The sequence below is a fragment of the Bacillus rossius genome, chromosome 2 (assembly GCF_032445375.1).
Source record: "Bacillus rossius redtenbacheri isolate Brsri chromosome 2, Brsri_v3, whole genome shotgun sequence".
NCBI lineage: Eukaryota > Metazoa > Arthropoda > Insecta > Phasmatodea > Bacillidae > Bacillus > Bacillus rossius.
Window position 1 is genome coordinate 105,519,546 of NC_086331.1, and position 14,158 is coordinate 105,533,703.

At 33.7% G+C, this 14,158-nt stretch overlaps 1 protein-coding gene across 2 annotated transcripts in view; it reads right to left on the minus strand.

The window, feature by feature from the left end:
- LOC134529554 (latrophilin Cirl) overlaps nt 1-14,158 on the minus strand; it is a 128,544-nt gene that overhangs the window by 78,778 nt on the left and 35,608 nt on the right. For both annotated transcript variants that reach the window (XM_063363772.1, XM_063363771.1), the window contains exons 3-7: nt 12,105-12,297; nt 11,414-11,520; nt 5,978-6,304; nt 2,588-3,250; nt 582-984 (exon numbers count right to left, since the gene is read on the minus strand). In XM_063363772.1, coding sequence (XP_063219842.1) covers nt 582-984; nt 2,588-3,250; nt 5,978-6,304; nt 11,414-11,520; nt 12,105-12,297 — 1,693 coding nt within the window. The remainder of the gene's footprint in view (nt 1-581; nt 985-2,587; nt 3,251-5,977; nt 6,305-11,413; nt 11,521-12,104; nt 12,298-14,158) is intronic.

A 14,158-nucleotide genomic window follows, 5' to 3' on the forward strand; every position in this document is an offset into this window, starting at 1 on the left:
TACATAACTGATAAATAAATGCAACAATATAGAATTTTAAAACAATGCCTGATTTCCAAAAATTAAGTCCACAAAAAATTGAATTTAACAAGAAATCACTTATGTACAATGCTCTGGATATTTTAATTTCAAATATACTTTACACATATTTTAAATGCCACATATATCAATCCACCACTCGGAAGTAACTTTTTCAAAATCTACCTGTTTATTAATGCACCGCTAAAATCATTGCGCAAACACATAAAACAAATTTATTCAGTTTTTATTAAGTAGATGATTAGATCAACACAAAACAAATCCACAGAGTAGGGTAATTAAAAATTTATAATTTTTCAGTCAAAATTTAATTTTTAGTAAACTTACAATAATTTTTTTTGACTTAAAAAACAATTTTGTGATTTCAATTCTTCTTTTTGTTTTATTGACATCAGAGTGCCAGGCAGACAGACTAGTACATACTAAATAGGTTGGCACCGTAAAAAAATAAAGAAGACTCACACAAACATATAACCACAAGTCAATAAACAATATAAAAAGAAAACAATTGTGTAAATATGATAAAAGAAAACAAAGCTTACCTTATTGTAAAATCCCAAAACACACACGATGGATTGCTAACATTTTCAGTGCGTAAGTGATGAAACGATAACCTAACAGGTTTTGACAACTGAATATGTCTTCCTTTTCCAAGTGATGCCGAAATGATTTTACTATTCAGAACTCTACTAATATTGGTGACAGTTTTTTTCTCAGTAAGATGTTCATTTTCCCTGACAGACTCCGACTGAGGCTGCAGAATTTCTTCGAGATGATCAAATGCCACGAACACCAATCTAACGTAGCCTCCTTCACTGTTTTCAAGAAGCGCTCCTCTCGGAATTTGCAGCCAGTCTTGACTCACTTTCCACTGGTCAAACACTTCCGGAGAAGGAAATTGTTCTGTGGCAACATTTTGTGTTTTCAAAACCCGTACACTGAGCACTGGAAACCAAATAAAACTTAATTACCACAAAAACAAACATATGTAATAAAAATTTAATAAAAAAGTCTCACATGATTGTTACATATTTTTTGTAGTTCAATGGTTAAAAGCCCTGTTACATACACAAAAAAAACCCACTGCCAAAAATACATAGAAGCTTGATATATGACTGCTTCAAATTGATCAAGTCCGAAATGCAAAAATTTAGAAAATAAAACATGTTAAGTTCAAAATGGTCAAGGTTACTACTAGAATGGTATAAACAAATAATGGAGTAAATTATGTCTAATTTTATAAAGCAATGTTATGCCTATATTATATATTTTAGTTTGTTTTTATACACAGCAGACTTCAATTGTGCGGGTTATCCAGTTTTTGAATTAACCATGCCATATATAACTTTCATAAACCACAGAAACACAAATAATTTTTTACTTTTTATTTCTGTGTACACACAATGGCATCAGCACTTGTGTAGCATTAAATACTATTTGCTTCCTTCATTATGCATTTATATCAGACGACACCCGAGTGTTCAGCCAACATTTATATTCTGCCATTCTGCATGTCAGCAGCTGTGGATAGAAAAGCCAGAAGCTTTCAGGGCTAGTTTGTATCATGCTTACTAGGATAAGCTAAAGACCAAATCACGCAGAAACACATTTATAAAAAGAGTTGGGAATTATGTTAACTGGTTAAATTATCTTTCAACTATAAAAAAATTAGTTTATGATTTTTGAATCTTATTAGAATTTAAATGTGTATACTATATTAATATTATTATTTTATAACTCAGAACTGTTGTTAGCACATACTTAGAAATGATATGCCCAAACCCAATTATGTAAATTAAAAAAAAAATTAATTTAAAGTTTTTTTAGTCTCGAAATGATATTATACATTTATTTAAATGTACTTCAAATGCATTTAGGCATATATAAGTACTTACTGTAAATTGATTTTAATGGGAGAAGTGTCTTGATTAAAATGTTTGCCAACAAGCACACCTAACTGATTGGAAAACTAGTTATTTTGATTAACATACTCTCTTAAGGAAAAAATTGTATTTGATTAGTGCTCTGGTTTCCTTGAACAAAATAGGGAGTTACTTCGAAGGGCATAGGTACATAATTTTTATTTGTATATTAAATACTGAAAATGGCTTCTTACACCTTGAAGTATTATTAAACACAGAATCAAAGATCTGTAATAGAGTGAGTATTATGATAATGTAAACTTTTGAAGTTGTACATTTCATGTGAAGAATTCAATGCTTTGAAAGCAGAATTTTAAGTTTGTAATAAGGATTAAAGTGAAATTGTTTGATTTATTAATTTTGCAAGTTAAAATAACTAATATTTTCCCCAAATTTATTTATAGATAATACAATAATTGTACATAACAGGATTCCAGACCCAGGGTGCTGCAATTTACAACAATATTATGTTTCACATTCACATTTACTCCGGAGTCAATGTAAATTTTGATAGCTAAATTTAAGTTAAATAATAAATATCAATAGCTATAAACTATCAATAATGTTTAAAAAAAAATCAACTTTCTATATAATTCAATTCTACAAACATTACAAAATATACTCACATATGTTTTTAACATTCTTAATGACAGTCTTTGCCTCTGTGACTGTGTCTGCCAATAAAAAAGCATTTTCTTCCAAACCCATGAGGAGCGAAGTTGCGACCCTCATTTGTTCCTTGTGACTCAAGTCATGCCACGAAGGATGCTGAGAACTGTCCAGCAAATTGCTACCCGTCACAACTACACCATGCAACAGCTCTGTAACCATCGCTTCTCTCTGCCTGGGGTCCGGATAGTACTTCAAGTCCTCCGACACTTTTTGAGACATTTTTTTGATGATCTTTGTAGTTGTCATCATGTCACCCCCGTAGAGAGTTTTGCTGCTAGTAACTTGGGAAAGGTCATTAGCAATACTGAGGATTGAATCTCCTTCTTCAACACGAGACTCTAAGCTTGTGAGCCACACGGACCTGCATTCGCTGAGATCTGGTGTGTCCGGGAACCAGTCGGCCAAAGCCGAAGAAGTCGCGGAAGAATGACGCACGCACCTCCACCGAGCTAGGCCCATGGCCCCACCTGGACACGGTTGCACGTTCACTTTCCCAGCCAACGTCCAATTCCAAAATAAATTGCGAGCTGTAGTTGGAGCACAGAGCATTAGATCACTCTCGTGAAACCATGGAACACTTGTCGTTGGCACGTACTCAAGAATAACTGGCTTGGTAGCTGGAAAAAAAATACATTATATAAAATAAGTACATAGCAGAAAAGTAACAAATCTTCAAACTAGCTTTAAAATAACAATATTTATAGTTTTTACAAAGTAAGCATATGTGAAACATTTTTAAAAACATTCTTGCTAAAAATTCTCAAATAGGGATACTCAATTTCAACGGACAATCACAAGAGATGACTTCTACTTGATGACTGTTACAAAAAAACCAAACACTTTATTCCATTTCACTCTACTGGTCAAAAAAAGACATACTTTTTTTCCAGGCTAGTATTATAAATTCTTTTTCATATTAATTACTTCTGTAAAATAAATTTGATTTCTAACTGTTCAATCATTTATAAGTATTTTTGTTTATACTTTAACAACCTGTCATTAACTTGACACTTTCTTCTTGTACAGCAGCTTTATCATAAATAAACCTGATGGTCGGCCCACAATTTTCAAAGGTGTCATTCACGTAACGTTAAATAATAATAATAATAATAATAATAATAATAATAATAATAATAATAATAATAGCTTCTAATATGGCCATTTGAAAAAATGCTGGGCTAATACTGAAGAAAGAGATTGAAAAGAAGAGGTGCGAGGCTAAATACCCAAAGCTCAGTTCTCTTCCAAAGGCTTGAATCCAACTAGCAAAAACATTTCTTACATAACATGAACAATGATTCCATAGCAATTAGGCTGGTTAGCTCAGCCTCAAACAGGATTTTTATTTTAAACTATGAATAATAGTGTGTTAAACATCATTAAGAAATGTGTTATTTTGTAAATTTTTTTTCAAGTGTGGCAATGAGATGAGATGTGCGTGAGCTGCACAATAGTGCAATGGTCGTTGGTAATACATCAGACAGCGTGATCGACAATACCTGCGTGGACTTCTAATAAATAAATAATTTTTTATGTGTAGTTAAATTGCCTATAAGGGTTACATTACAGAAGAACTGGTGCTGACCTTTCAATATGGTGAAGTTGAAGCAAAACTTGAATTGAAAGAAGGAAAATAGGCAGTTTTCTTAACCTCAAGTGATCATCAATTGCAAACAACAAAATGTAAGTTAAAACTGAAACAGTATTATAATTATGATAGTTCACCAAATCAACCATGAAGGAGGGGGGAGGGGAAAAGGGGGGGGGGGGGGAGAGAGAGCGAGAGAGACTCTCTGCATCTCATTAGAGTAATGAAGAAGTGATTAGTAAGAAATGACCATTTTCAGAAAAGGGGTGGGTTTAATGAGGGCCTATGCAGAAAATGTCTTTAACTAGGCATTAAGGAATTCCAGGCCGCTTCATTTTAATGCAAGATAAAATTTAACTCCATTTACTAAGGAGGTATTAGCTGCATTGTTCCAAATTTAATGTGATTTTTTTACAGTGTGTCCAGAAAGAAACTGATGAAGCATGATTCCCAACCTTGAAAAGCAAAGTCTACCCAAAAGTTAATAAATTTAGCTAAGAACTATTTACAGGGTTCCCACACTCTCACTTCAGCCAATTTCCTTACGTTTTCTCTCTTTTCCCTGTTCTATCTAAAATGTTTTTCTTGTCTCAAAAGTCTATCTGGCAATATAACTGAGATTTTATGATACACATTTATTATCAAAAACAATTCAACATACTTAACATGCAAAATTAACTATAAAAGGTTTTCCTACACAATATACAGTTTACTCTGTTATCATACTACTTAACCAACACTGCTAGTCTGAAGAAAAATAATAATAATTTATTTGTTTTATGAAACTTCACAATACATAATTGACTGTCATCAACTGAAAGACTACAGATGTTCAATTATGTTTCAAATAAGTACACAGTTTGCATTCCTTGCATTTAATTTATGTTAGTAAAAATCAGACTCTAATTATTAAGGGCACATAAATTTATGATTAAAATACTTAAGGGTTTTAAGGCATTAGGATATTGCACAGTATGAACAATTACTGATAGTTTTTCGTAGCCAAGATGATTCTCCATTTCCCCACATTTTCCATGATTTGAAGAAACATTTTAAATTCCCTGAGTCTTCCCTGTTTTCCATATGTTCCCAGACTGCAGGAAACCTGCATTAACATAATGGTATTAAAAACACACATCCTAATTTAAAAAAGTTTAACAAAAAAACATTGATAAAATACTAGTCACTTTATAGCTGTCTGGTATTAGAAAAGTGGTTGCAGTCTGCAAGCCCAGAACCAAATTTAAAAAAAAATTATATTTAAGAGACAAAAAATATATATACATTTTTATTTTTAATAGCGCACTAATTATGGCTTGAGGGCAGGTCAAAAATGTTCCACAGCCCAGTACTGGGTCAAGGCCCAGCAGTTGAGAAGCACTTCCAAAGTACAGAAAGAAGGGACTGGATTAAATATGAAGAAACTGAGCCCTTATTGTTGACTGGAATACAGAAAATAGATGACAATGTAAAGTGGACATAACAGCAGTTTTTAAACAGCAAACACATTTTGCTAGCCAAACAGAGTGCACTGCGCACAGTTACAATGATGTGCATCCAAGCTAGTTCTGCGCAGCCGTAACTGCTCTGCCACCCAATGAGAAAATATTAGTGCTCTGCTGTTGGTCATGAAAGTTTAGGATAAACGGCTGGGCAGCTGTACAAACAAGTGTTTCAGAACTATTTCCTTAAAAGGATTTGTTAGTTGCAATTACAGGCATGTTTCTACATAGTAAATAAAATACTTTGAACTTACCTGTTGTTTTGTGCTTGGATTTGTAAAAAGGTGAAGCAGAAGATGGCTGTGCAGTCGTAGTTATTTCCGTATCATCTGGCAGCACATCTAAATTCTTTCCAATATCAAGAGGATGTGCATCTGGTACAGGGATCAAAGTGACAGAAGAGCCTGATGAACTATTCAAGCTACTTGATGTAGAGGTAGAACTAGCAGGGGAATTTTCAAGAGTATTTGGCATCTTCTGCGAAGTACGAAGGGTTACTGTCTTTGCTGTATTCCAGACACTTGGTGGAGATGTTATTAGCCATGGAGGGCTAGGACGGTTTGTTGTTGTGGTTGTTGCAGCTGAAAAACAAATACTAGGTCATAAAATACAATAAAATTAATAAAGTAAAGTCTTGTAAAGCTGATTAGTAAGCATTACAAAAAGTATTTTGTTAGCACAGAAATGAAATACCAACCTGGTGCTGTATGAATGGTACTTAAAAATAATTTAAAATCTTATACAGCCCATACTCTTCCAGGAAAAAAGTATAAAAAATGTTTCAGAGGTAATGCTTGCCCACGAGTCTCCTCTGTAGCCATGATCACCATGGGGATTCTCATATGGCAAGGGTTTGGGGTTCAATCTTAGTTTCGGCATAAATTATAAATGGGCACCATGCAGACATAATGTATTTGGTTTAAAAAGATGAAAAAAACTTCTTTATGCATATTTTAAAATATACATAGTTTGTTACACAAAACTAGACATTGAAAAAGTAATTTACAAGAGGTATTTACAGTCATTATCACGCAACAGCGAAACACTCCCTCGTTTTTAGGTCATAAATTAGACATATTTATTGCTATATCTTGTGGTACAGTTATTAATGTTTCAGACTATGTTTTGAGATATGTAATTTGGTATAATACAACTTTTGAAACTGTTTAGAGCAGGTTTTTATCTGTTACTTCAGCACTCATGTAACTTTTAAGACAAGCAAGCTTGCATGTCTTATTACACCATACAAGAAAAACGCACGAGAGGAATGTTTCGACATGAAGATTAAATGTGGTATTTCCCGTAATTATACATTTTTTTTAAAACTAATTTTACAATCCTTACACTTTGGAGGAAGTTTTATAAGGCACAGCATTTGAGTGGTCAGAACACTCACCTCCCACCAAGGCAAGGGACTCTTGGCAAGTGGGAAACATTGCAGACGTTACTGTGGCCTGTGAGTTTTCTCAGGGTACTTCTGTTGCACCAATCAATTAATTCCATCCTTGCTCTATGCCCCATCTCACCTCACACATTCTCCAGGCTGGCTGGGATGACAGGCCTGCCCCTCAGGTAGGGCAGCTGGCTGAGTGTCAGTCCCATTCCATCCAAGTAGACCATGCCTCAGGCGGGAAACAACATGTTGATCATTTTCAAACTTTGAAAGAGTTTTGTTGGTACAACAACGGATGAAAAAATGTGCATCAGCAAGAGTCATCTATAATCTTACAGGCCCCTTTGCCTTCTGCCTGTGTGTATAACTGTGCAATATAAAACCCTACCTTTAGGATGGAAAAAGTCCCCATACAACTCTACAAATATTTGAAGTAAATTCTCATTAAGCATAGCAACTGTCAATCAAACAAAATGAAATCTTGTCCCAGTTTCTGGCATGATTGGGATAAAATGGTCACTTGGTAGTCTTGTCATGGTGGGCTTGTTGTTAAATGCTGGTACAGTTATGCAAATTGCAATACACCTATCCCTCACTTAGCATGGCTTCAGATTGTGCGAATTCATTTAGCACGATTTTAATTTTACTGCCCCAGTCTCAAATAGCACGTCTGTAAACTTCAGTTAGCACGAAATCTCGGCAGGAAAAAAAAGTCGAGCACGACGCCACGAAGTCAGTTTCAACTTCTATGAACATGTGCTGTGGGATACATTTAGCCAAACAAGGGGGGGGGGGGGGGGGAAGAGAATCGCGCACAGGTCTGTTTACGCTATCAGCTGTTTTACAAACATCAGCTATGGCAAGTTAAATTGCGGCTATGGAGTGTAAAGGACCAAATGTTTTTACGTCCGCGCGTATGCCGCCGTGCTACACCGTTGTCACCTGGCCACAAACTGCCCTGTGAACTCAGTCTAGCCAGTGGCAGGGAATTCACTCAAAATAATACAATGTCTGCCCATTCAGCTGCCGGTAACTATACGTGCTTGATCACTCATAATGCATCGTGTTCAAGTATTTGAGACAAAACTAGAAGTATTACGGCGTGCAGATTGTCATGAAGGCCCCGCTTATGTCGGTCGCACTTTAGTTTTAAGCAAGTCAACTGTGCGCACAATCGTACAAAATAAGGACTCTAACCAAAAGTTTATATAAGTCTGATGCTGCTGTTTGTACTAACGGGAATATATTTGACATTAGATACAGAAACAGAAATGAACAGATGAATTACGTGGAAAAGGTTGTGAAATGAATGTTGCATTGAAAAAAAAAATGGCTTGACAGGATTGGTGTGAACCAGGTGGTAATACGCGAATAAGCCCTTTAATTTTTGAAAAATTAAAATATAATTATCCCGACAGTAATATCGGAATCACTGTCAGTAAAGGATGGTTTGGAAAAGTATGCAACTTGAGTTGAAGGTCACGCCCAGGCGGGCAAGTCAGCCAGCCGACTGACGATAAAGTACATAACCACGTATCTCCCATTACGCAGTGTCGTATCTATACAAAGTGCGATGAGAGACATATAAAGATAAATGGTGTGACATATTTATAGTTGAGTGTTATTTAACTCATTTATATTATGTAAAGTATATTCCTGCACAATTTTGGAACACATTAAATAAATTAGCCTTGCTATTTATGGAAACTAATGCTTCAGAATACGCGATTACGAATAACACGAGCATTTTTAGGAACGAATTAGTAGTGCTAAGTGAGGGATAGGTGTATATTGTCACAGAGCACAAATTTTGAAAGTTCACTGTCCATTGATGTTATATTGTTTCATTCCCTCTTGCGGTCCTGGCGCGCTGTTTGCAACACACGAGGTCGATAATTAGGTTTCTGCTTCGCTTGTACGAATGTGCACATTGCCAGATTTTCTGAGACGAGTGGCGTAGTACTTGTTTGTGATGCGGCCAACCATCAGCAGCTATTACGCCACTTCTTTCCTGAAAGTCTGGAGTATATTGGCCGCTCTGGTTTGTGAGCTAAGTTAGTAGTTCTAGTTCTAAGCATGCGCACAAGTCTGGTAGCGCACCGATAATGTCACAACCTATCGTATGGAATCCAAGGCTGGCAGGGTGAGGATTGGGGATAGGGCGGCTGCATGGACAGACTCGTGTTGTAATCGTGACCATTTTTGCCAACATGTTTTTGAGGCCTACGGTAACAATGAATTTTCGATGTATTAATTACTCTCTCAGGGAAAGGCCAGGGCTTTTTGACTTCTGACTTCCCTGCCAGGCGGGTGCGTGTTGCTGCCGTGCTGCTGTGCCGAGTGACGAGCCGGGTTAGGTAAGAGATAGCTGCTAACCAGGTAACTTAAAATTTAAGACGGGCCACGGCCAAATTTCCTGGTTTGAGTACAGATGTGTTTCAGTAAGTAAATGATTTCTGTGTATGTTAATCGGCTGTTACTTTAGTTAATCCAGGGTGACCACACAAAACCTTAAATAAACTTCCCTGACATTTACTTACAGGTTTTCTCTGACCAGATTATAATTTTCTCTGACCCTTATTATGCACTGTTACACTACCTTACAAATGAGTAAACAAAGATTAAACAATTTTATTCAAGGTAGGACAATATAAATGTGATATGTACTTTTAATTGTTTATTATCCATGTACAAAAACTCATCGACAGTAAAAACATTATGATATTATGTAAGTAACCCAAATGAATTGTAGCAGACACATTAAGTTACTAAAATAAGATGCGGGAATTCTAAAAGAAAGCCACTTTACTGCAAATATTATAATGAAAATTCCAAAATGCTCCTTTTTTTACTTCCTGACATATTTTCCAATGATTATCCAAGAGGGCATTGTGATACTAAAAGTAGTTTACCAGTAATTGACCAATTTAAAGAGTGGTTATGTTAGGTACATTAAACAAGAGTAATATTGTGAAAATGGTTGGTTAGTGTTTAGGTTAGGTTAGCTTCATTAAAAACAATAATGTGGATGGTTGTTTAGGTTAAGTTACCTACTTTAAATTTACTTTTGAATTATGTTAACTGTTGTTTATCTTCTATGAAAACACTAAAATACAGTAAAGATATTTGGTTGGTTTAAGTAAACCACTTTATGTTGGTAATTCCAAACCAATAGTTAAAACAGTATCTCAGAATTTTTAATGTAGCTAACCTAACTGATCATTTTCACAATATCACAGTATTTGTAACATGTAATCTAACCTCACCACTTTTATCACAACACCCTCTTAAAGAATGATTGCAATACATTTAAAAAAAGTAAAAAAAAATTGCTATTTGGAATTTCTAATTAATTTACAGAAAAGTGGTTCTTCTTTAGAATTACTTGAACAATCCTCACCCCTAATATTTAGACCATAACCAAAAATATTTGTTTAGAATAAGTCTCGCACTAAACAAACATAGACCTTAGAATCATATTTAAACTTAATATAATTTATTTTATTCCGGGCATGCATAATCATTCTAAATTATAACATGCCTTAAAGGTTTTCTGAAAAATAATATAGCATTCTCTGTACCGTTGCAGATGTATACCCGTTATTTTTTTCACACTATATTTTTCCCGCAAGAATACTGTTAAAGTTTCAATAGTTCCATTGAAATTCTAGAAGTAAATTGTAAATACACGCCTCTACAGATATTAGGTAGAAAATATTTTATTTATAGATTCACTGTGAAATGATATGTTTAACTTGATGTAGCAGCTAATCTAGGCCATGTATATGACTGAATTAGTTTACAGCTCTTTCATACATCTCATTTACCTTAATATTTATGATAAAAAAACGAGACATAGTAAACTTGACACTTTTTTCCCTAATAAGCATTAAAAAAAAAGTGAAATGAGGTTCAAACAGCTTATTATGCCACAAGGTTCTTGCAGGAAAATTATGCTTAAGAATTATTGCTTTAATTATGAAAATAAACAGTGCTATAAAACATTATAATATATAATATAAAAACCTTTTTGTTTAATTATTTATTTAATTGCAACAACTAAAGTTTAGATACAGTTACACCCAATTCACAGTTTAACCAGTACGACATCATTTATTAATAATTTGGAACATCTGGGATCATACATTGTTTTATTGGAAAAAAAAAATCAATGATTTAATTGAGCCAAGCTGACGTTTCTAGAAACATAACTTGTTATAGAGGACAAAACTATACATATTTATTTCAATACAAGGTAGAATCACTTAGATAACAAATGAAAAAAAATTTCTCATACCTGGCATACACTGATAATGTGCTTCTAAATATTTGTGTGTGCCGGGACATGGATCACCAAACATACTTGTACTTGCAAGAACGCTACAGTTCTGTTGCTGACTACACCTAAAACAGAAACAAAATATTTTAATGAAACATCTCATGTGGAAAAAACTGACCCATATATAAAGCCTTAACCAACATTAAAACAAAATGAAAAATGTGTATAAATGTGATTTCCTGGCTGAACAGCAATTTTTTCTTATGAAATTTGAAACAAATCAAAATACTGTTCAAAAACTGACAAAACTGAGGGAAGGGAAGATGAAAGAATGCTCCTTGATTCTACAGGTTTATTCCTTGGGAATAAAATAAAATTCACTTCACTACAGGTTGATAAACATTAATTTAAACTGCCACTAATTTTTCCAAATAATTACATAAAGGTAACTTTGTATAAACACCATTTTACATAACAAAAGAACATAAAAATAAAAATAATTTAAATTCCTATTATAATAATTCAGAAATCTTCATTTATTTTAAAGTTATTTTTCTACTGATGAACAATCATAAAGCATGACAAAATATGCGGATTCAAGCGCACACATAACAAGTACACACAAGCTATATAATAATATCTTTTGGGGGAAAAAAATGTTATCATAGGTAGTTTTAGATAATAAAAAAAATAAAATTTTTGTACGTACTTTGTATGCAGAACCCTAAGGGATTTTGGTGACATGCAATTTACGCTCCAATCTGTATTTCCATGATCATTACATATAGTAATGGAAAAACGTCCATAATTTGCTCGGATCAGATGAATAACTTCTCCATCCTTGCATTCAATTTTTAGTGTCTTGCTTTCACATGCATAAGCAGTGTCATAGCGAGGTTGTTCTGAAAACGAGAATTTTTTTTAGTCTCCATATATATTCTATATTCTTAATAATACACAAGTAACAACAGAACTTAATGTATTACATTAATTATATCTAGTAATTATAGTATTTAAACAGAGCCTTGATGTAGCTAATCTAAGTTGTTTTACTCTTACTTGAAAAATAAGATGCTTAAAAATTATTAGAAGAATATTCTGTGAAGGCAAAAAGAAAAAAAAACAACCTGAAGCAATGCGTGAATAAAATCTTTGTGCTCTTAATTCTTGAAAAAATTACTACCTAAAAATTTGCTTAAATAGTGTTTCAGATTTAAATTTTGAATTTAATAATAATATTACAAAAAAAGTAGTGATTTTACTAATTAAAACACAGTGCAGTTACACAAGAGGGTTATTCATTCCAGGCCAGATTTCTAAATTCATATTATTAACAACAATATAAATAAATTACTAGTATTAATTTTAACTCAGTACATTTTTTTTTTCTAATTTCAAATTCAGATGTTCAAAGTGATGAGAATAAACAACCTAAGATTAAATTTAAAAATTCATGTCCCACTGTGTTTACATAATAGAATTTGAGCGTAACATTCCTATGCAGGCAATTACAATTCTGAGTTACAAAATAATAATGTTTTTGATATAGGAGATATATTTAAGTTATAATAAGATTTTAAAAAACATTAAATTAACACTTTTTATGGTTAGAAAGATTATTTAACCTGTTATTGTAATTCCTGACTTTGTTTAATAAATGTGTTTCTGCCATGATTTGGCCCTTAGCGTATCCTTGTAAGCATGATATTAACTAGCCCTGAAAGCTTCTGGCTTTTCTCTCCAGAGCTGCTATGGACATGCCTGACATGTGGGATGGCGGGATACAAAAATTGGCCAAACACTCCGGCGGTGTCGAAATAAATAGGCAACAAAGGAAGCGAATAGCTATTTAGGAAAGAGCAAACTATTGTTTGTTGATTAGTCACATTAAGTCATAGCATTACTAATTCATTGCATTGTATTTAATGCTACACAAGTGCCGTTGACATTGTGCGCGCACAGAAAAAAAAACTCAAAAATTATTTTTGTGTTTATGATTTATGGAAGTGAAATATGGCACGGTTAACCCATACACCACTCCCGGATAATCAGGAATTTACTGTATGTATTATATTTAAAATTGTCATGTTTTAAGTAAAGATAAAATTTGTTTTGACAATAAAAAGATAACAACGAAATGCAGTGAATAGGTTTTAACCTAATAACAAGTATTTTAGCTATATTGTTCACTGTTGGTAATCATTTGATCCCAGAGGCAAAATTTGTTGGTTTAAATGAAATTCTTGATCATAATAACAATAACTTTCATAAGCAATAATTATTTTGTGCTAAGGAATACGAAAGTAAGACTTTATCCAATTTTGAAGGTTTCTGGTGGCCATCTTGAAACTATCATAATCCGGTTGCCAGATTTTCTGTAGACTTTTTCATCATAATAAGTAACTTTAGTAGAGACAAAATTTGCTGTAGATCTAAATGTTATAAACCTATAAACCTCATTGTCTCGAACAGGTAACGTATCTCTTTAGCATATTCCCTCAATCGGTCCAAATGAACCAATTTCATTTGTCTCCTCTTTCCTCTTTGGATTCGATAGACCATATCACTTAAGTCATTAAAACATTTAATTTCATATGGGCCTTTCCACACCGCTTCAAGCTTATGGCACTTGCCTTTCTTTCATTGCGGGTTGTTTAGCCACACCATATCACATTCCTGAAATCCGAGTGAGTTTACCTTCAAGTTGTACCTTTTTTTCATTTGGTTTGTCGCTAATTGAAGGTTTTTACGAGCCTCATCGTG